This window comes from Oreochromis niloticus, linkage group LG18 (assembly GCF_001858045.2).
Source record: "Oreochromis niloticus isolate F11D_XX linkage group LG18, O_niloticus_UMD_NMBU, whole genome shotgun sequence".
NCBI lineage: Eukaryota > Metazoa > Chordata > Actinopteri > Cichliformes > Cichlidae > Oreochromis > Oreochromis niloticus.
The window spans coordinates 2,302,446-2,326,491 of NC_031982.2; the positions used below are offsets into that span (position 1 = coordinate 2,302,446).

Sequence of the window (24,046 nt, forward strand, 5' to 3'; positions counted from 1 at the left end):
TTCACCTCTGAACAGAGGGAGCATACAGGGCAGGGAGATGAAAAAGAAACACTGTTGTGACATTTTATGCCAGGGTGAGCAAGCACACCTGCAGAGACAGAAAGGAAGAGAGAGAGAGAGAGAGAGAAAGAGAGAGGAAGAGAGAGAGATAACAGTAGAGCAAAGTAGCGAGAGAAAAGAGGCGGAGCAACACAGAGTAAAGAGCTGCTCAGAGAGGCAGAACAGTCTGCACACATCATCAGCTTGTCTCTTTAGGAGGACGAGAGCAAGAGAGAGTAAGAAAGGGGGATAAGAAGAGACAGACAGAAAAAAGGAAGAAAAGAGAAACTGCATCAAAGAAAAGACAGAGTTGTTGCTGAGCTGGGAATCCATCCAGCAGACTTCAGAGTGACTGGGAGCCTAGTGGGAGGACAGACTGGTTTCTAGCCACAGGGAGTAGACTGCAAAGCACCATGGCTGACAACGTGAATGAGGAGTCGGATTATACCCCAGGGAAAGATGAGCTGGACTGGGGCTATGAGGAAGGTAGGCTGGGATTTCTCAGTATGTGAAGGGATGCTGGAGATGTGTGAAAAGCTAAGGATCAGGAGGAGTTTCAAGGGGGACTCAACCCAAAACTTTACACTTTTTAAAAACATTTAAAAAAATACAATTTGATTCTTTAGTTGGATTTGGGTTATACACTGTACAACATCTGTCAGAACACCGGCTTCATTATTTTTTTAATAAACCACTAATGGTTTTACTCTCTCATCTCCTATGTTGTAGGTTGCTCGAACGGCATGATTTACAGTCAGTGTTATATAGAAAAATATCACAAGAACAATATCACTTCAGTAAAGTTGCCAGCAAACCAGTTATTTATCACTGCACTGCTAAAGGTCTAGGAGACTTGCATCAGACAGTTGTTGGTCAGAGAGTTTCAGCAGAGCAAAGATTACCTTGGACTCTACAAATCATACAATAAAACTCAAAAATGGCTTGGCATTAAGAGCTGTCACTCATATATCACTCATATACTCATATATCTTTGTCTAAAGAGAAACTGAATAAAGCACATAAGCACTTGAACATAGGTTACAAATATTACTGTCATACTTTCAGTATGTCATGTAGTTATGTGTTCACTTTGTCTTTCTGGTAATGCTGCTTTTACTGAGCATCGAGGGATATACTGTCACACTGAACTGTGAAATTCTTACTGTAAGTATACTAAATTATATGGAATACCATGTATGTCTAAGACACTAATATCTGACATGCGAATACCTGGTTAGGTTAAGAGGAGATGAGAGGTTCCCACAGGAAATTCCTCATCTTAATTTATAAGCACAAGCACAGAACTTCCTTGCCATGAGCTGACAGTGCTTACTGCTGTCTAATAAGCAAAAGTTTCCTTTCTTAGGACTTAGCTAAGGTCTCAGTCACATAGACCTAGAGGTTGGTTGACCCCCTGACAACCTCTGATCACCAGGGAAAAATGTTGCTCGCAAATCGTTGCTGCTATTGCCAGGTGAAATCAGCTACACCAAGAATCTGCTTGTGATAGCTTTGGTCACCTGCAGTTTGCATGGAAGACACAGACTTTTCTACAAAGAGTTGTCATTTATGCCACAAGCTTTAGTCAAATGTGGAACAAGTGCAGTATAAATTGGGTTAGGGCTAGGGTTAGGGCTAACCCTAACCCTAACTTTTACTCTGACTGCAAATGTTCTCAATTTCTCATTTTTGTCACTCTTAGTTTCACTAACAGTTGGTGAGTAATTTGCAAGTGTTTACAGAAATTTCAGCATCTTCCATATAAACTGCTGCAAAGGTGGCAGCCTGCTAGCAAGTAAAGTAAAGGGGGTTTCTCAAAGAAGGGTTTTGGTGTACCACTTTACATCTGCTTGCAAACACTTTCTTGATAAAAACAGCCAGCGACTTCCAGCAACCACCCACAACCAGGTAAAGAAAGCACATTTTTCTGCTGCAACCAGTGAATTACAAGGTCACTGACTGACTGGTTTTGAGGTCTCTGTGCGAGTTGATCAGTTGATTTCACAGAGACTGCCAGAACCTCCAACAGCCATTGAAGGTGCACTATCAGATGGCCACCAACAGGTCTCTAATGCCTCTGTGGCTAACAATCAGGCACAGTCATTTCTTGATTAGCTTACACATAAGAATGATATCATCTAACACTAAAGTTAACAAGAGAAGAAATAAGCTTACAACCCCCAAATTTTTTCAGTGACTGAAATAAAAAAACACAATTACTCACAAAGCTAAGTTCTTAATTTGAGGTCATTAAAGCAACAATCCGCAATCTAGTAGTGCCACTGAAATTCTCACTGCCTTTAGTAAACTGTTGTTAAGGCTTTAGTTGCTGAGGAAAGCGAGAATGTGACTGCTCCCCCTTGCCTCTTTGCTACGGTGTGAATAGTCAGCCAGTGAGGGCCGTCTGTCTGCAGTCCCAACAGAAAGGCACACTGTGAGGCCTGAGCTCCTTTTCTTGGAGGCAGATGGGTGTACTGGACTTTCCATGAACACCATACTGCCAGTGTGTGTTTCCTCTTTCTAAAAACACAGCAGGTTGTGCACATTATACACATCTCTTACTGTTGCAGTCAGCTGAAAGTGAAGCAAATTCTGTCTTTCAGTGGTATCACTTTCTCTACACTTTTTGCTCTTCACACTCTATTAAACAAAGGCATTACTATCTTACAAAATATTTCAGTGTTGTGCTGTTGACAGGTGACCTGTCTCATTTAGGGCAGACTTGCCCTGTTTTTACAACTGCAGTCTGCTTAATTATGCTTTTATGAACAGTAATCTCATTGTCACACTCACTGCAAGAAATCCTGTTTACTAGACACTGAGAGGAAGCAGAAAGAAACTCAGGATCAGAATGAGGACAAGGCAAAGAGGAAGAGGGACTGAAGACCAGTTTTAGCCAGTCTCGTGTCCCCCACACGTTCTTCTGAAACCACTCTTTTCCTCTCATGCACACACCCAGCTCTGTTTATATCACTTCAGGGAATATTATTTGACTTTGATTTTGTGGCGCCAAACCCCAATTTAAACCACAACTACTATTTATACAAACTTTAATTTAAAGTTTAGCAGTGCTCACCACCTATATATATATGTGTGTGTATATATATACATATATAGAGAGCAACAAACTCTAATAAATAACTAATACTAATCAAACAGTTGTCTGTGTTGTAATAGAAAATAATAGTGCCACTTATGGTACCATAAATGGGCTTTCATTGTTACTAGGCTACCACTGCCATATTTATTATAATAATTAGAGGTCATGACTTTACTGCTTGTAGACTTGCTGACAAAAAGAATTTCAGACACTCCCCTCTTGTATAAAACAGCACCCACGTTTTTCCAATAGGAAGAGCAAACTACCAGCCAAGTTGGATGACTTGTTGAAATCTTAACTGGTAACTGTACTCTAAACATACAATTCCCTGGTCTAGTACATGTTTGCTCACTTGCATGGCTAGTGCTTGCTCACTAGCCATGCAAGGGAGCCTTGTTAGCATGGCTAACAAAAAGAAGGGGATTTTTCTGGTATGGGAAAAAGACCAAAGCGAATGACAGCTGAATTGATTGTTCAGTTTCAGGGTCAGTGATTTGGTTGCACCAGCTGTTGGTAAAATAAATCTCTAAAGGTGTATCTTAATTCGGATACTTGTGTTACTGGCACACAACATTAAGTACACAACATATTTACTTGTTTCCTACATGAATTTAGACTGATAGCATGTTCACCAATTAAAACCTGAGTTGTGCACTTACTGAGAATGGCATTTGAAACCTTTGACTGCGATTGGATTGCTAGCTGCTGTCACCATCTGATCACAGATTGTGCAAACTTTCACCAAAAATCCAGAAGCAAAACTGCAGAAAGTTAGAAACTGATGCCCTTGAGCGAAAGAAGAATTGAGTGAAGAAGAAAAATAGTGTTACTATTTTTATGACTGACTCCATAAACTCATTCTTTTACAGAGTTTTTACAGAAGTTTTTTACAGAGATTTTCCCTCTAGACTTCACCGGAAGTCTTTTTGTAACCATAGATATCCATCCAATCCACGTATCCATCCATCTAAGAGGCAGGGTACACCCTGGATGCCAGTCTGTTGTAGGGCTTATTGCAACCTGGTACCCTTCATATGGCATGCAGATTAAGCCGCTTCCACGCTGCTTTCATTTTTAGCAATGACCAAACCCTTCATAAGAGCTGTTTTATGTGGTGCATATTGTTTAAATATGCACCACATATTACAGCTGCATATTACAGCTAGTCAAAGTTTGAACTTTGAAACAGCTGGTGCAACAGTTCCCTTTACTTTTAAGTGTGACTTGGCAGGACACTTAAAACTGTGCAACCATTTTTAATGGTCATGTTCTTAGTAAGCCTATATTTTACAACAATAATATGAATGTGTGCTCTATTTCATGTGCATTTTTATGCCTATTTTCGTTCATAAAGGTGTAGAATGGGGACTTCATTTCCCAGCAGCCAATGGCGAGTACCAGTCTCCCATTAATCTAAACTCCAGGGAGGCTCACTACGACCCGTCACTCCTGGATGTTGGATTGTCACCAAACTACGTGGTGTGTCGAGACTGCGAGGTCATCAATGATGGACACACTGTCCGTATTATTCTTAAGTCCAAGTCAGGTAACTCCCAGCAGCCATGACATCATGTCAGCAAACACAAATTGTTGACTAAACTGCTTTGAAACAGGATGCATGTATGGTTTTCGAGGTTTGGTAGGAGGTGATGAATGTATATTTTTCTAACAAGGGAAAACCAAAAAAGTTGCATCGCATCACAAATGACCCCTTTCTCTCACACCGACTATTATTCTGACCTATTTAGCCTACTTCCTGTACGTGCTTGATCATAATCCCCCTGGTTTCCTGTGACAGTGGTTACTGGAGGTCCACTGCCAAGCGATCACGAGTATGAGCTTCACGAGGTTCGATTCCACTGGGGCAAAGAGAACCAAAGAGGATCGGAGCACACGGTCAACTTCAAGGCTTTCCCTATGGAGGTAAACCAAGGAGAAAACAGAGAAAAAAGCAAAGCCATAACCATGAAGCACACCCGAAACACCAAAGAAATGCACTGATTTGACTTCTTTGTCTTCAGCTAACACTGTAGTTTGATGAGTCCTTGAAGACAAAATCTTTTTTTTCTTTGAAAAGTATCCGCTTTGATATCCGAATAGCATTGTTCCACAATCATAATCAAACATTCTGTGACTCCGTGTGTCTGGGAAAATCTTTACGGTCCGTTCTCTGACAGTTCATCAAGAAATTGTACCACTACGTTACCCATCCAAAAACATACATTTCTTTTCTTTTTTTTTTGTTTACAACTGTGTCAGCTGTTTCTACTTTGGTTTTTACTCCAAGTTTTTACTCCAAGTTAGGTCTTGTCATCTACAACAACTTTGCATTTCCCAAAACTGGCCTCCGTCTTCAAATACTAACGTTATAAATTCTGGTGAACTTTCTTAGATAATGTTCCTGCACAATATAATATCTGGCATTTTACTGGACTTCAAGGTAAATACCTAATAAATTCCTAATTATTAGGATACCAAAAATATATGAATCTGACAACAGAACATTGGACTTGCTGGTCTACAAATGTCCCATTTCTTCATTTTTAGTGTCAATGTGTGGCAGTGGTGTTTGTTGGGCCGTAGTCAACAAGGGAAAATTGTGTGAAGAAAGCTTGGCTTATTTGAAGACAGTGGTAAATACAGTTTACTGTGCTGATTGTACTGAGCACAATCTATTGCAGATATTATTCTCAGTATAGCTCACTGTCTCTTTCCATTCCTGTTTGTAGCATCAGAACTACCCTTTTAAGATAGCTTCTGTTTCCTTTTACAAAACACATGATCAGTTCTCAGTGGAGACGGCTACTGATAATGGAACAGGGAGCTCAGAGATCACAAAGACATTATACATTAATGTTTTGTTTTCCACTGTGTCTGTTATAGTAAGACACATAGCATGGCAGCTGTAAGTCTTATCATGTATGTAATTGCAGTCTGGTCTTGTATTTACTGCTTTCAGGGTCGAAGCTTTGTACACGTCCCTTTGTTTATGTGAAAGCCCTTACAAAAAGCCTTCAGTCACCACAAGCTGATGGTTTCTCACTCACTCACAACTTGTCCTCCCTACAGCAAATGCCACTCAATCACAGATTGTATTGTGTTGTTTCTCTGTGTGCAGCTTCATCTGATTCACTGGAACAGCACTCTGTTTAACTCATTGGAGGATGCTCTAGGAAAGAAGAATGGAGTACTTAGCATAGCTCTTTTTGTGCAGGTAAGCATCCAGAGCCAGAAGGCTGGCAAAGTGACCAGATAAAGTATTGATTTACAATGTCTGTTTATTCATAGCCAAGAAACTATTTCCTATGTCAGTCAGAGACATCGTTAAACTCAGTGTCTTTTAAGTCCTGGAAGTTAGGAGATGGAGCATTCATGGAATGAAGTTGTTTTTCCTGCACATTCCACATATACTTGCATTGTGAACTGGCAAATCTGGGGGCCCAATACTTTGAACTCTTTGTCAAGTGTTGTGTGTATTACCCTACTGAAAAAGACCACCGGCATTAGAGAATACTTTCTCCACAGAGAAATATACGTGTTCTGCAGTAATGTTTAGGCAGGTCAAAGCAAAATCTACATGAATGCAACTGAGGCTTACCAGCAGAAAATCATCACACTGTCCCCAGTGTGACAGACATGGTCAAAACTAGTTACTGCTTGATATATTGCATTTTTTTTTAAATGTTTGAAAACGTCTGTAAAGCTTCCAATGAAGAACTTTAAAAGAAAGAAAGAAATACAGATTACCCCCCCCCCCCCAAAATATAACATAAATTTAAATTAATTTCTTCATAAAACAGATGTTTTTTTTTTCCATGCTTAAAAAAAGACACTTAAACACACCATTTCTCCCTGTTAAGCGTAGCTTAACTCAGGGGAAGTGCCATTTAAAAAGGCTGTCCCATTTTCTATGTATATGATCCAGCTGCTTGGTGACATCTTATGCGGCCTGTGAATGCTCAGTTAAACACAAAGTAAAAGTGCTGTCTTTCTGTGCAGTTCTAAGTTATATGCTGGCTCCCTAAACTGGGACCGAGCCACAATGCCCGTTGTAAGTCTAGTCTTGACATGCATTTTTATAAACATTTGCTTTTATCAGCCCTAATGTGCTTTCCTTCCTAGCATTGTAAAAGCTGTTTTCCTAAATGAGTGATCAGATAAATTCTAGATATGCTTGGTGTGACCTGGGAATGAGTCAGTTTGGAATGTATTGTTTGCCATAGTCCTATGAAATTCCCCTGATTTACATACTTATTGACTTCCATAAGGAATAATCCTCAGCTCATGGATTGAGACCAGCTTTTCAAGAACTCTCAGTAGACCTCTTGAAAAGCTAGTCTGCTGAAAAACCTGCTCAAAAACCTTGACAGTGGCTATCTCACTCTTTCTTCAACCCAAAACATTCCTGACCTCAGACCTAACACTACACACATCCTGTTCTCAACAGAATTCTTACTTCATTTCCTGTTTACTTCCTGCAGACATAAAAGTATAAAAGCCCTGCTTAAACACAATCACTGATAGCATTATCTTTATCAACTACATAAGTCCAAGTTGAAATAAGGACTACTTTGTCAGTTGTGAAACCAAACATGCTTGTTTTTATCAGATTGGTAAAGAGCATTTGGGACTGAAGGCCATCACTGAAGTTCTCCAGGACCTGCAGTACAAGGTGTGACTGAATTAAAACAAATCAGAGCAGATGAAAGCATCTTAAGATGTTGGATTTGTAGGATGCATGTACAATGAGAATAATTATCTTTGTGTTAATGCCACCAGGGGAAGAGCAAGATAATCCCCTGCTTTAATCCCAACACTCTGTTACCTGGTAAGCAAGAATGTCTTGAGCACTGATACAGATTTGTAGCTATTGCCTCCTGATAACACCCATACGATTGTAGTGTTGGTGTGAGATAAAGTTTTTTTAAAAATGCAGATCATGTCCTCATTTCAGAAAGTCAACTGCACGATGGGATGAAGAAATTGTTTTTTGTTCAGTCTTGAGAGCTAAAAACAATATCATCAAAGTATAACTGATGTTTGCTTTTTCCACAAAACCTGCCCACAGATCCATTACTGAGAGACTACTGGGTGTATGAAGGATCTCTGACTACACCACCTTGTAGTGAGAATGTGACCTGGATCCTCTACCGTTACCCTCTCACCATCTCACAGTTACAGGTAAAACAAATAAAGCAGGTAAAGTAAAGCGTTCTCTGCCTTTTTAAGGTTTTTTTTTTCTTCCATTATTTTTCTTCTTCTCTTTAATCCCAGAATTATTATCTCAGCCTTAAAGGCCCTTTCAGCTCAGTGTTTTGGGTTCCCAACAGGCAAAATCCTCAGGCAGCTGTTTTCTAAGAAGAGACAACAGCATCAGCTGGTGATTGTAGTGGAGTATTTAGCTGCTGATGAGATGGATATATTTTGCCAGAAATCAGTGGAGAACAAACTTGAAGTACAGAACATCATGTCGATGTGAATACAGTGAAGGGTTAATGTATAATTGTCAATCTTTCATAATAATAAGAAAAGAAAAACAAAACCCTAGATGCAGAAAGCTGCGAAACCCTGCTGCTATTTCACAATAAAAGCATTTCAGGAACTCTATAAAGTGGTCCCAAAAAGTTGATTCTGTTCATCTGGACGTAGCGTTTTCAGTGGGAGAAATGTTTCACCACCGATCCAAGTGACTTCTTCAGTCTCAGCTGACTGCAGGTTTCCAACCTTATAAACAGTACATTTGCATAATGACTGAAACTAGCACCACTGAATGATCATTAATAAGCCAATTGTCATGACCATTGATCAACAACCACTGATCAATGACCTCGCCTGACGAGTCACTTATTCTGTGTTGTGCCATCCGCTTAGCCAGAGGTCGTTTGGTTTTCCCAATATATAAATCATTGCAATCCTCCCGGCACTTAACAGCATACACTATATTGCTCTGTTTGTGCCAGGGGACCTGATACTTGGGGTGGACCAATTTTTGGTGCAGCATGTTTTGGGGTTTAAAAGCCAGGGATGCAGGATCACTACAGGTTTTTGCTTAGGCAGCGGTTGCCCTTCTCTCCTGGATCAGCTGGAGCTTTCTTTAGGTGCCTTCCCAGCTCTGACAAATGTCCAGTTGGGATAATCACATTTACTCAGAGCCTTCTCAATGTGATGTTCTTCTGCTTCGCTGGCTGCTGAGTCCATGGGGATGGTGTTCGATCTATGTTGCAGCGTCCTGATGATGGCCAGTTTGTGCTGCAGTGGATGATGAGAGTCAGACCTTAAATACTGATCCGTATCCGTAGGTTTACAGTACACAGCAACCTTTAAATGTCCCCCATTACTGATGGAAATCTCACAGTCTAACAAGGCTAACCTTTCTTTTTTTATTTTTCATTGAAAATTCTGTCTAGATAAACAGAATCAACTTTCTAGTATTTCCTTACCTGGATGGCTGAGCATGCATCAAGATCTATTAAGTGGTGAATATTACTAGTGAATAGTCTGTTTATCGGCAAAAAACATTTTTTTTCTTTTATAAGACAACTTATAGATATCTGCTGCAGCAGTAAAATAAACTAGACATCAGCAAAATTATAGGCCAGGAATCCTATGTGGCAACAGCTACCCATGGCAAGTGTAAGCCAATCAGTCACATTGCTTTTACTGACGTGGCTCTTCTACTGCTTTCAGTGTCTGTACTGTTCATGTTTGAGGGGGTTTCTCTTTTTCTACATCCTGTCTTATACGATCAATATGTCAGCTCCTTATGTATTTTTAAATTGCACAGTAATGCTAACCCACAGCTCTCTAGCAGTTACTCACAGTACAGGAAAGCTTTACACTCACTACCAATCAATAAGTCTGTCAAGTTTCTTTTGATAAATTTTTATTTGAATTTAGCCTTTGGGTCTCTCGTGCTTTACTCCAGCAGCCTGATGTAAAGGATGATGACAGTATCCCTCTGACATTTAATTCAGGCTTTCATGTTCCCTGCTCTCTGTTCCGTTGAACCTGCAGAAATGCCAACAGAAAGGATGACTTCAGGCTCCCTCAGGCCATGCCCTATTGTGAATAATAAAAGCTGGAAAGTATGAATGGGCTAAAGATGATTAATTTTCTTATTTTTAGATAATAATAAAACCAATCCTGCAAACAGGTGGTATATAGTACGTGTTTAAAGTTTTAAGTTAAGCAATTTTTATGACCCCTTCCACAACTATTAGTGATTCTTGTTTGCAGTGTACACATAGAAGTCCTAAAAGCAAACACTAAAACAGAAAATCTTCAGTTGGGTTCTGGTTTTATGAGGGGCGTAACTATAAAACCTGCAAAGTGTTAGGCAGTTCAGACAGCAGCTCTAGTTTCCCACCAGTTGATAAGCAGGCCCAAGCAGTGGGTTACACTAGAATAATATAGTCCTTTAACTATGGTATACATGCGACCTTCTGCCTGCCACCCTTTCCATTACGTTTCTCTCTTCATCCCTTTAAAGTAGAAAAGCAAAGTGTAAAAAAAACACAGTTAACTCCAGCACACTGACCTGTATGCTTTTTTTTATGCCTACTCATGTACTGTGCTGTACTTTACTGTTCTTCTTTCTGTAACATGTTCTGTAACCACAGCAAGTATTTTAAAACAGCAGGTCCTTCTTACCTAGAATACACACCTCAAACATCCGGCTATTATTGACTTTGTGTGTGTGTGTGCGTGCGTGTGTTTGTGCATGTGTGTGTGTGTGTGTGTGTGTGTTTGTGTGTGTGTGTGCTCAGTGAATATGTATACATATCAGGCAGTTACTATGCCTACTTGTTATGCACTTTGACAGTGTGCTATAAAGCTTTCCTCTGTGAAACAGCTGCATAAAAAGCCACATATTTGTTTTGGCTGATATTGCTACCCCTGTACAGTATGTATGTGTAGATCATATCTGCACTTGCAACATTTTCTCATGAACCGGAAGTCAGGTGAAAGATTATTCTGATCTGAGATTAAGAAAAAGCCCAGAATGCTCTTTTTTTGTAGATGACCAGATCTGTCGAGCTGTTTTCAGAGATGAGTAAAAATGGTTCGTTTATCCATCTGACATGCTAACCCAAAGCAAATAGTGAAATCACCAGAAATAACCCCTCCACTTTCTCTGTTATGAGGAATCACACATAGCTTTAGTTCTTCCTTTTTATACCCACAAGCTTATTTTTAGGAAGGTGAAAGTGAGCTCTGACGGTTTGTCAGATTTTTTCCTTAGACATGAATAAATACCTGCAGCAACACAATGCAATATAAAGTGAAGGCACAGTGGAACTTAAACCCACAATCACCACAGTGCTTCTCTTGTTGTGGTAAAAAAAAAAAAGAAGAAAAAAAAAGAAGATTTCTATTCTAATACAGGGCAAGACATTTTAAATTAAAGTAAAGCAAATTATAATAATTCTAAAATTCATAAAGGAGGATTTTCTGGTGAAAAAGTAGCCCTGCATCTCCAAGACCTCAACAGACTCCCTCAGTTTCTGTGTAAACATCTTTGTCATTGCAGATTGAGGAGTTTCGGAGACTACGGTCCCACGTCAAAGGTGCGGAGCTGCCAGAAGGGAATGATGGGATGCTGGGGGACAACTTCCGTCCCACCCAGCCGCTCAGTGACCGGACAGTTCGCGCTGCCTTCCAGTGACTCCCACTTTCCACCGCCATCTCAGACGAACTGTGGGACCTACAGATACAATCAAAGAAGGTAACATTGTCACAGTGAGTTACAATTCAATACAGTGTTCTGAGGTGGTCACGTCCTACTTGGTAAGTATTATTATTTTTTTTTTAATCAAGATGGTTTAAGACAATATTCACGCTCGTTGTAACTCTGAGCCTCTTCAGCTGCTAAATCCATGCTAAATGGTTCATGGCGTGTTGTTGTGCAGTGAATTTTTCTGACAACTCCCAACTGCTGTAAAAAACCCCTGACAAACAGCTGTTGATGCCCTCAGTGAGATCAAACTACAAGAGCAAATCTGATGCAACTAAACCCAGAAACAGTGAGCTGAACAGCTCTAAAATGCTGTTTAGCTCACTGTAGATGGGGAATCAATAATTATCTCTAGATGTGATGACTGATATTTGAAAAAGTAACTATCACTTGCTCTACTTACCACCAAACACTCTGTATTTTTAGTCAGTTCAGCACATTTCCTCATGAGGGATAGAATTTTAATGAACTAGGCATACTGTCCCTGAGGTATTTGGGACCTCAGAATCCATGGCACATAATAGATCAGGCCCTGGAAGAACTAACCCAGTTTAGTTACTAATGTGGGACCAGCCTATATACAGCACAAAGTGCATGGAGAGATCCCAGATTTAGCTCAGCAGCACTGGAGGAGGAAGGCAGGGCAGAACTTTAGGACATCAGAACAAAGCAGGACGCCTAAAAACGCGACGACTGCAAAAGTGTAAGGCTAAAACAAACAACCTTGTTTATTTACTATTTTTAATGTGCTGATGTGAAATAAAAACGAATATTAAGCAGGTACGTCATTTTCCCCAAACATTGCATTATTACAGATGAGGTCACCTAGTACTGTTTAGATCAAAAGAACTGATTCATTTTTGAAGATAAACATTTTTGCTTTATTGGTTATTAGTCTGCATTCCTTCATTCTTATGGTGTTTCTATGCTGTTTTGAAGTTTTGAAGAAGAAGAAGGAGGAATATTTGTAGCTTTTCAGACCTCATTCTGGCTCAGTGTTAAAGATAAGAGCACAAGTGCCTCTTGTTCAATACGAATGAGCGACGGTGTGCAGAAGCAGTAACCTTTTCTCACATCTCTACACTATCAGTTAGACTTTTGCAACATAATGTCAGGGACAGGAACACAGTGTCTGCCTTGCAGTAAATTATCTCATCTGACATCGATGAAGCATCTGTAACTGTTTAAATCAGAAACTAAAACATGCTGAATTTGAGTTCATAGTCTGGGTAATGCTTTGCCACATGCGTGGGATCTTACATTATAATGCCACTAAATAGCTTCTAGCTTTTGTTAGTCCTACATGAATGGATAAAACCCATGCCCACGTCACAGGCTTGGCTCAGCTTACAGAAAGTCTGTAAGCTGGGCCAAGAAATGCCAGAAAAACCTTCTCCAGAACCACATGGAATGATACTACAGAGAGTTCTACATGAGCTAACCTGTAAAATCAGTGGTGTGTCACTTTAAATGTCCAGAGGAAAACTGAGTGTTTCCATGTAGTCATGGTGTTTTGGGAATTGCGATCACAAAATGAGTAAAACTGTCAGTTTACTGGCTTTATTTGAAATGAGTCATTTTGCCCAAAACAGCTATTTTTGCAGTTGTAACACCTAACAGTGAACTCCCAGCTAGTGTTTATCCTCTGAAGGCTACATGGTAGAGCTCTTCAGGGTCATATAATTCTTATAGCCCTGTGACACCACAGAATGCTGTGGAAGATCTGAACTGACGTCCACTTAGGCCAAAGTCAAAGGACACAGATGAGAGTAACAGACGGAGTAAAAACTGAAGCAGAGGACAAAAAGTGAGGGCTTGTTGAGAGGGAGGAAGTAGAGGGGTAATTTGGTGAAACGAGGTAAAAATGCCAGAAGGATGAAAGAGGAGTGAGCGAGCAGAGGGAAGAAAATGGAAAGAAACAACAGAGGACTATTGTCTATGGTGTAAATGGATACTGATCTGGTTCCACCAGCAAAAAACACCTAAGACAAGAGTTCACACTATGGGAAAGACAACCCCTGGGGGAAATAGAGGCCCAGAGGTAGAGTCAGAGGTGGAAGTAAAAAAAATATTTGTATGAAGTGTTATACGTAAGTAGGATTTTCAGGTATCTGTACTGGGGCTTTTTTGTTTTTTTTTTGATGCTTTTAATCTATGCATTTTTACACAAATATCTGTACTCAAAACAGGCTTCTTTCTTCAAATTCATTGTGTTTGAAGGGAGCATTTTTTCATGTCACTATGTGTCTTTAAGCATCAAACGCTGATCTGAAAACATCAACCGGGACATAAATTAAGGGATTAATAACAGCCATTAATTATAACACAAAAAAGACAATCCTAGTAGCTTACTGCAAGCAAAGAGAGGAAAGAGGCTAAAATATATAATTTATGCATAATTTGTAGGAGCATGCTCTGAGGTTAGAGTAGGTCTGAACCATCTGGAACAGCATTTTTGGTGCAGAAGTTGTGGTCATTGTGCTTCTGTTATCACCATGACAGCTGTAAGCATGAAACAGACTCCAAAGAAGCTCTCGTGATACAACGGCTCAAAGTTGACAGGTTTTATTGTTAGAAAGGGGGGTTTCTCCAAGGGAATTTAGTATGGGTGCATGGGTGAGTGGCGCAGTGGTGATTTGAGTTTTTGATTCACAATTGAGTTGTAATTTCTTCAGCTGTGAGTTGATGAGCAAACTGTGGGGGAGCCAATAGTCAGGTCTGTTCAAATTTGATCAATGGGAGGGTGAGCAGGCAGGTAAGTCTGGAGGGTGAAAATTTGGAGAAGGCAGACCAGCTTGACAGAGACAGGTAAGGGTAAAATAAACACAAGGAAGTGGATACTCAGACAGGTTTGAGAGTCATAGAGGAGCCTAAAAAGGAAGGTTTTGGAGTGCTGCGGTCAAAGTTCAGACTCACACCAGATTGAGATACTTTGGCATGACTTTAATGCCGTCAATGCTAAAAAAAGCTCCAGGGTGGCAGAATTAAAACAATTCTGCAAAAAAGAGTGGGCCAGAATTCCTCCTCTTCTTTATGTTTGTGTTATTGTTGTTCAGTTGCGTGACCAAAGAGCTACGCAAACAGAAACCAGTGCTGAACCAGCATGGGAGCAAGTATTTAATAGATTTAGTTGTGCAAATAAAGATCCTGCCTTGCAGCCCTGTCTATCTTAGGAAAATAGTAGCAGTACAACGACCGTGTAACCCAGTATGGTAGTAGCATGTTAATGTTGCCATGTGAACATGTGCACAATGATGCTGTAATGCCAATAAAACCCAAACCTAACTCTTACTAGCTTATATTGGGATCAGACTACATAATAACAGTAGAGTTGTTACCTTGAGATATGAAGCGCCTTGAGGCATCTGTTGTTGTGATTTGGTGTTATATAGATAAAATTAAATTGAACAGATTTTTGGGCGACATGAACAACATTATTTTCAAACTTCTGAGTTGACTTCATTTGTCAGAACAGTGAAAACAAAGCAACCCTGGAGCTGAGTTAAGACAATAGTGCATATCCGCTACCAAAAAAACGATTTCATATCATTCTGAAATTGATGTTCTGCCAAGAGATGATTTTGTTTGTTTGTTTGGTTTTTTTTTAGCAGCCAGATTTCTTTCTTTTTTTAAAAAATCCAACACTACAAAGTTGTTCTGAATTCTCTTTGGCGATGAACTTTCTTCCCACCCTGCTGCAACATGTGCCTCTTTGGCTCACTAGCTCAGCTCATATATATGTGACTTTATGTGGTACCTTCGAAGGAAAAAATAATGAACTTTTCCAGAGGCTTTTTAACACCTCCTTCTCCGACACCTCAGTTTTGTTGGAGTTTCTTTCTCCAGTCTAAAGTAATTGGTTGTAAAAGTACAAACGTAGCATTTCCATCTGTGTGTTACAGCTTAGCTGCTGGACACATCTGGTTTCTCTCATTCTCCTAATCACATCCATATTTGTCTTTTCTTACAGGAGAGAAGAAAGAAGAGGCGTGAAGAGAGTAGCAGCAGTGCAAGGATGTGGTTCTAGATCAGCCGCAGATTAAGAGTGAAGGTGGACAAAGAAGCTATTGATTACACCCCTTTACAGTGTGTGTGTGTGTGCTTAAAAGTGTAGTCTCTACACCCTCATGCCCCTCCCTTTTAACAGATGTAAAATCCCCCTCTGTTTGTGTACTGTAGTGTGGTATTGTGTTAATCTGCTGTGTGTGTCCTGGTGACAGGAGGCTTATAATCAGCCCATCTCTGCTGTCAAAACAAAAGGAAGCTTGAACCACAGATGTGGTACCTAGACACATCCGTACGCATACACACACACACACCTACACACACACGCACACACATCCTTTGTACATTACGTGAATACAGGACGATAATTATGCAAGACTGTACACATTTTACACAAAGTTTATGAGCTTATTTGGAGCTAAATTTCAAATGAAGTCACACAAAGAAAATATACATGTGTATTAAATCAAGCATCCAGCAAGATCTTAAAAGAAATCATGTTTCTATACAGCCTCTGTTTGAATCTTTTTAGTAAATCTCCATTGTTAGTATTTCTTTATTAAATATCCCCCAAAGAGACAGCTGAAGGCAGGTGTACTGGCTGGAATTCCATTTTCTGAATATTATTGGAAATTATACACTGAAGGAATCTTTGAACTGAATAATTTTCCATTATTTCCATCAGTTTCCTGTACCTCATGCATTTTCACATCCACACTCTGGAGGTTGGGCTCATTTTGTAGATCAACCCTTCAATCCAATGTATTTTGCTTATTTTTCAGCTCAATATTTGAATTCTGGGACTAACATTGTTTAAAGATTCAAAATAATCCATATTTACAAGGTGTTGCTCTCCATGACACTACCACACTGCTGCACCAGTTGGTGAAACAACTACTTTTAAGGGTAAAACATCAATTTCTGAGGTTAACAAATGACACCCAGAACATCCTAATAACAAGGGAAAAAAATTAATTAGTGCAAACGGCACCATCAACTTTTTATTTTGGCAAAGCAATTTATGTTAATGTCACTGAGCTTATAGTCAAGTCATCTAAGCTTATGACCTGGATTACTCCCTGCAAAGCATAAACATGATGCAACGATGCTGTGTGCACAGCTGTGGGGGTGAGCCAACAGACACGCACTGCAAGACGAGCATCTCAGCTTGTATTTTGCTTTGTATTTTAGACCACCTCTCTCTTGACAAACAGAAGGTTTGAACAGCAGGTGGGTGGAGATAGGTGGCTCAGATGACCATATTAGGGATATTCTCTCTCTCTGACATCATAAAAAGTTTAGGGTTAAAAAAAATGTTTGACACCCGAACTCACAGGGGTTACTTGTACATACACTGACCTCATTATTTGAATCTTAATATGAGTATCCAGCATTGAGACTATGTTCCTGAAAACCAGGGCAAAGCACAGTCAGTCCACCTTATCGTTTAGACACATTTCTGACCAAACTAACACACAAACTAAAAAGCTATACAGCACATCATAAACCAGCAATTCTGAGTAAAACAGTATTATGCTGGATGTCTTCACACAATCAACAGCTTTAATACTGAATATCAGTGTTCCAACTGAACTTTCAAATCCCATTCATCAGTGGGACACTGCAGCCACTACCACGTCTTATGTGTTACTAGCACAGTTTTTTTATTTTTATTTGTGTATGCGTCAGTGTATTTGTGTGTTTGAATGCCTAGCCTCACTGTATGTGACTAACTGATCTGGCATAAACTGTGAGAACTGATGACTATTACTGTAAACCAACAATAAACCTGACACACTGACTTACTAAAACTCTGAAAAGGAACCTGTGTTTTTCTTGACAATGAGCCATATCTAACCAAGCGTCATGAAAAAAAGACAAATCAAACAAGGAAAATAAACACTGTTTGTGTATCCAGTATGATATAAAGATTAATTAATTATTTTAAGGAAGAACCTAAAGAAATACGGAGACAATTATTGCGACTGTGTGCTATGAACCTGTTGCCTCTGGAATGGTTGCTTTGAAGACTGTAACTGATCGTGCACTCAGTTGTCACCTCCATAGGAACTTTGGTGCACTATGATAGTGATAAGGTAGCAATAAGAGTAAGTTTGCTACCAGCTTGCTATCAGTTTGCAGTTAAATAGGGTCAAGCTGGCAATTACATATAATCTGTTTATGATAATACAACAATTAACTGTGGTAATCTTTTGCAAACATTTACAGAAATGTAAATGTGGACAGAAAATATGATGTAGGCTTTAGGAAACCGTGCTCTGATATCGGAATACAACAGAATACAACCACTGGGAACCAGTTGAGTCCCTTATCGTAAAGAGACACAGATGAGTTGCGCCCATCAGCATATACCCACTCGGATTAATTTCAGTCTGCTTGTAATCTGTCTGTCTCTATAAATTAGATAGCAGTCATTTGCAAACTCCTGCCTGGAGATAGGTCACCTTGTGCAATCAAAAGAAACCAACCAAAGGTTGAAGGTGTTGGATGCTTAACCTCTGGGCCAACAGTTGGTTGATGTGACTGGTTGCAATCAGTTGGTGGATGCAAAAATATTTCCTGCAGTCAAAAGACAACCACCAACTTTTGTGATCAGCAGATTTCATGATTCTGACGCTGTGCATTCAGGTAGCTAAGAGTGCTAATTAAATCTATTCAGAATGACCACCTTAATCCCACAATGGAGAACCTCTGCCCTGACATGACTGGTTTTATTTAAGATTACAATGGTCCCATGCATATAGCACAAAGAATCAATTGATGAGTGTGAATATGATACGAATCATCTGTTTTTAACTTCACATCCCATCAGCGATGGGAGAGTTCGTACAGACATGTTAGGTCACCAACATCAAAACACTAAATGAGGGAATACCTTTTAAATGAATGGTGTTCTATCCAGAGCTCCAGACACTGAAGCTCCTCTTATGTGCTTTATGTAGTTTTCCCTTTAATTCATTATCCATTGGTATCTATGATGTCAATTTTTTGTCTTTTCTTCCTCCTTTGTTGTCCAAAAACACATTAAAGAGCCACATTACTCTCTGGGCAGTGCATTTCTTTTCACCCTAAATGCACATTGTATAGTTAGCACGAACCATCTTGCTTAAAACAAAGAAAAATCACAAGTGGTCTAAAAGCAAACCAAATTTCATGATAGTGAAGTCTGCAAGTATTGACACTTGGATTAGCACACGGTTGACTTGGTCCTTTCATGGTGTGCTTAAAAGAACAAGCAAAACTAAATCAGCCTTACCTTATCCTTTGAGTAAATATACTGTAGAGCATTAACAGATATGCATTCTGTTCAGCCAGCTGTGTCTGCTTAGGTAAGTCAAAAGCACCTCAGGTGTGTGCTAATATCTGAAGCCAAATTCTGCGGTTGTTTAGGTGTAAAGCGGACATATGTTGATGTTTACTCGGTTTAATCTAGGAGGGGTTTTATTGTAGTCATGTTTTTGGTATTAGGTTTCCTAAGCTATGTTTTGCTGTCCACGGGCAGGTGCAAGATGGTCACACCATGGAGAGGCACAGCTTACAGGGCAATTTTAGAAAGAAAGAAGAGCAGCAAGAAGAGGAACCAACAAGGTAGGATAGGCCCCTGCATGGCATGTATGATCGCCAGATAGAAGAAGTGGCTGACATAAAAAAATCCTACCAGTGGCTGGACAAAGCTGGACTGAAAGAAAAGGCACTAATCATGGCAGCAAAGGAACAAGCTCTAAGTATAAGATCAGTAGAGGCAGGGGTATATCACACCAGGCAAGACCCCAGGTGCAGGCTGTGTAAAGATGCCCCTGAGACAATCCATCACATAACAGCAGGGTGCAAGATGCTAGCAGGCAGGGCACACATGGAGCACCATAACCAAGTGGCCTGCATAGTATACAGAAACATCTGTGCCGAATATGGCCTAGAAGTCCCGAGGTCAAAGGGTGGTTGAGAATGACCGAGCTAAGATCCTTTGGGACTTCCAGATACAGACAGACAAACTGGTGGTGGCTAACCAACCGGACATTGTAGTGGTGGACAAGCAGAGGAAGAAGACCGTAGTGATAGATGTATCTATACCAACTGATAGCAACATCAGGCTCGAGAAATACCAAGGGCTGAGAAAAGAGCTGGAGAAGATGTGGAGGGTGAAGACAGCAATGGCCCCAGTGTTAATCGGAACACTCAAGGCAGTGACCCTCGAGCTGGGCAAGTGGCAAGATCCCAGGAACCTCATCTGAGAAGATCAGAAGTTCAGAAGGGTGCAGTCCGAAGAACAAGAACAATACTGCACAGGACCTTCAAACTTCCAGGATTCTGGTAGAGGACCCAAGCTTTAGTTACAATACGAAGCATTTTTAATACTTGTTAAAAAAAATCAGCTCATTTTGAATTTGACTACACAACAGATTTGGAACCTCTGGACGCTTTATTTTTGGTTTCACATTGGTAAATATTTTCAGCGGATGACAAGTATGAACTGCAGGCAGACATCATTAGTATCTGGACTCTTTACCTATGGAGCCATGTTGTCAGAATATGAGTAGAATGTGATCTGGTATTGTTTCACAGAAATACAATACTCTTTAGCCCAGAGGACACAGTGACACTGCATGTTAAATGAGAAACCAACACCATTTCTGAATCTCATTTATATTTATAGCATGCTAAAATTTAAATTTGGATTTGTGTATTGTTCCTGAGCTCACGCTGTGATTTTGTCATGTTGGTTTTAATGCAGTGTTGACTGGAGGCCATCCAACATATATTTCTCTGAAACTTAAACTGATGCAAACTCAGTTGATATCACTTTGGGAAATTCATCAGACTTCAGTAGCAGCTATTAGTGTTGCTACATCTACTCCTGAGTGTAGCAACACTAGTAGTTGTTAATCCTCAAGGCTTAATCATCTTCCATAAAAATGTTTAAAACTGAAGTTCCTGTTTATCTTGTACATTTTTTTCCTGCAATTTCGGTGAAATTCAGACAAACATGAGTGAATGCTGTGCCCTAGCTTTCCACTCACGTTGGTTCTGAGAGGAAAATGGCCTGAAGATGATCCATAAACCCAGAAAACTAAAGCAAGTTACCAACAGAAAACACAACTTTTTCTTTTTTTTTAATCCAAGAGGAATTTCTGGTGTGACAAAAAGCACAGGCAAAGTGCAAGAAAACAGAAAAGAACTTCTTAAAAGATTAAAGTAGGTGACATTAAAAATCTTTCAGTGTATATACAGCACAAAATACCGCACATACTATAAAACCCCAGACTGCCTACAGTCTGTGAAGGATGTCTAATAATGCAGCTCCAGCAGCCATGATGGACATCACATAGGTACAAACAGGTAAAACAAAAGTAAAAGGACACTAATGTAGTGTTTGTGAAGTTAAATTTAAGCTTACATGAGTTAGAATTAAAATGATAGACTATAATACCTGGTAAGTAGTACATGCTGCAGTTTCCTGGACAGTTATAAAAGACCCTGGGATTGAGTTTTGGCCCGGCTCGTGTCCAGTGTAACATGGTTCCAAATGTAAGGAACTACCTGAACAAGTAAGAAACCAAACTGAAGGTCTTTAGCAAAAAATGAAGCACTACTGTATGTAAGCTGAAACATGGCTGCAGCTGCAGGTAGGACTTTGTGGAATAGTCAGACCATCAACATCGTGAAGCATCATTAACGGATGCCCTTGATAAATGATAAGACCCTAACCCTGTGTTACTGTTTACACAACCTTGCACTGAAAAAAAACACACAGTACTCTTCCTCTGACTTTTCACGAGGGTTATCTATCAAGACAAGAAAAGAATGCACTGGACAAAAACTGTAAAACATTTTTTTTAAGTTTGCAGTATAACAGGAGAAAAACCCTGAAGAATGTTGGCAGCACGTTCTTCGTTCAGATAGGTATTCAGGGATTATTTATTTATTTATTTTAAAATCATATATACTGGAATAGTGGCCCAGGATGTGCGTGGGTGTTAAGGCGTCTGGGAAGGGCTATCAAAACTGGATTATAGATGGCAGACAGTTGGTGTCGTAAATCCCCACCTCTGTTCAAAGATGGTCGCTCACAGTGGACGTAAATGGCTTCTTTCACTCCTCTTTCAAACCATCTGTCCTCTCTGTCCAAAATGTGAACGTTGGCATCCTCGAAAGAGTGACCTTTGTCCTTTAGACACAGATGAACTGCTGAGTCTTGTCCCGGGGAGGTGGCTCTTCTATGTTGTGCCATGCGCTTGTGAAGTGGCTGTTTGGTCTCTCCGATGTAGAGGTCTGGGCATTCCTCGCTGCACTGTACAGCATACAGCACATTGTTAAGTTTGTGTTTAGGAGTTTTGTCTTTCGGGTGAACCAGTTTCTGTCTGAGTGTGTTGCTGGGTCTGAAGTACACTGGGATGTCGTGTTTGGAGAAAACTCTCCTGAGTTTCTCTGATACACCGGCTACATAGGGGATGACAATGTTGTTGCGTCTGTCTTTCTTATCCTCCCTCGCTGGTGTCTGATCTTCTTTTCTGTGCATCTTTGCTGACTTTATAAACGCCCAATTAGGATAGCCACATGTTTTAAGTGCTTCCTTTACATGTGTGTGTTCCTTCTTTTTCCCTTCAGGCTTAGAGGGAACATGTTCTGCCCGGTGGTGTAGGGTCCTAATTACTCCAAGTTTGTGTTCCAGAGGGTGATGGGAGTCAAAGAGGAGGTACTGGTCCGTGTGTGTGGGCTTCCGGTAAACTTCAATGTTGAGGTTGCCATTCTCTTCAATGTGCACAGCGCAGTCCAGGAGAGGCAAGCAGTTGTCCTTTGTGTCTTCCCTGGTGAACTTGATGTTTTTATCCACAGCGTTAATGTGTGCAGTGAAGGATTCCACTTCTTGTGTTTTGATTTTGACCCAGGTGTCGTCTACATATCTGTACCAGTGGCTGGGTACTCTCCCTCTAAAAGGGCCAAGAGCCTTTCTTTCCACTTCCTCCATGTAAAGGTTGGTTACAATAGGTGACACGGGGGAGCCCATGGCGCAGCCATGTTTTTGTCTGTAGAAACCCTCGTTGTATTTGAAATACGTAGTGGTGAGGCAGAGGTCTAGCAGTGTGCAAATCTGATCGGGTGTGAAGTTGGTCCTGTCTTCCAAGGAGCTGTCTTCTTGTAGTCGTTTTCTGACCGTCTCCACTGTCTCCGTAGTGGGTATGCAAGTGAAGAGGGAGACTACATGAAAGGACACCATGGTTTCATCTGGGTCCAGGGTAAGTTAGATAGATAGAGTTAATACTCTATCTATAGTATTAACACTCAGTTAAAATGTAACATAAATTCATTATATAAAAATGGCATTTTAAATTCCTGTGAGTGATTTTAAACGGAGCGTCAAAGCTGAACAGGTTTTTAATCAGCAGTCTTAAGGCTTGAGAGTTGACTCAAAGGACCAATATGAAACTCTCCTGCCCCCGCCTGTTAGAAAGAGGCATCACAACCCACTGAGTACTGAAGACAAATGTTTCATGTTTAAATAAAGCTCGCGTTGTTTTCACATCACTGCCATTTGACGTTCATTTTTAAAGACCCACACTGTGAATTTATCACTTTATATATGTTTCAGCCTATGGTCATTTTTAGAGTCTATCATCGAATGTGGAGATAATGGCATATTTTTATGTTTATTTTCAGACCAAAATATATTCAAGCATATATTCACTAATTTCACACATAATTACTCTTTCTTTTCATTCTTCTTTGGTTAGCAGACTTTATGAATTGTGATACCATATAAACGAGGAAACTATTTAAAGCAATATTATGTGAGTGAATAGTCCCCTCTGAGTGCAGCCAGTAGCAGTTCCCGTGGTGGACAGCAGGGGGCTCTGTAATGACGTAAGAGAATTGGGTAGAGCTGCAGGGTGGTGAGGAGAGAAACGTCTCTGCATTTTGGAAGGGTTTGAAAACTGAAGACAAAGTTCAGCTAGCAAAAATTGCTGAGGAGTCAGTTTCCTGTCCTCTGATTTGTCAGAGTGAGACCTTCTTCTGTTCCTGGAAAGTATTGTTTATATTTATGATTGGGGTTAAATTTGGATGGAAAACGTGCTGTTCAGCGTAGTGTGTGGAAGAAACCCTGCTTGTAATGTCAGAAAATGACATGACCTTTGTTGAGTCATTTCTTT

At 40.1% G+C, this 24,046-nt stretch overlaps 1 protein-coding gene across 2 annotated transcripts; it reads left to right on the forward strand.

Moving 5' to 3' along the window:
• Nucleotides 1-195: 195 nt before the first annotated feature.
• On the forward strand, nucleotides 196-17,692 carry ca8 (carbonic anhydrase VIII). 2 transcript variants are annotated; one of them, XM_003453161.5, is made up of 9 exons: nucleotides 196-525; nucleotides 4,494-4,685; nucleotides 4,938-5,062; nucleotides 6,258-6,353; nucleotides 7,749-7,811; nucleotides 7,919-7,967; nucleotides 8,208-8,320; nucleotides 11,670-11,864; nucleotides 15,844-17,692. In XM_003453161.5, the coding sequence occupies exons 1-8, from the start codon at nucleotides 453-455 to the stop codon at nucleotides 11,802-11,804; spliced, it is 846 nt and encodes a 281-aa protein (XP_003453209.1). In that variant the 5' UTR covers nucleotides 196-452; the 3' UTR covers nucleotides 11,805-11,864; nucleotides 15,844-17,692. The 2 variants fall into 2 exon arrangements, with proteins under 2 accessions (XP_003453209.1, XP_005458012.1); XM_005457955.4 differs by having other exon boundaries at nucleotides 4,500-4,685.
• Nucleotides 17,693-24,046: the final 6,354 nt, after the last annotated feature.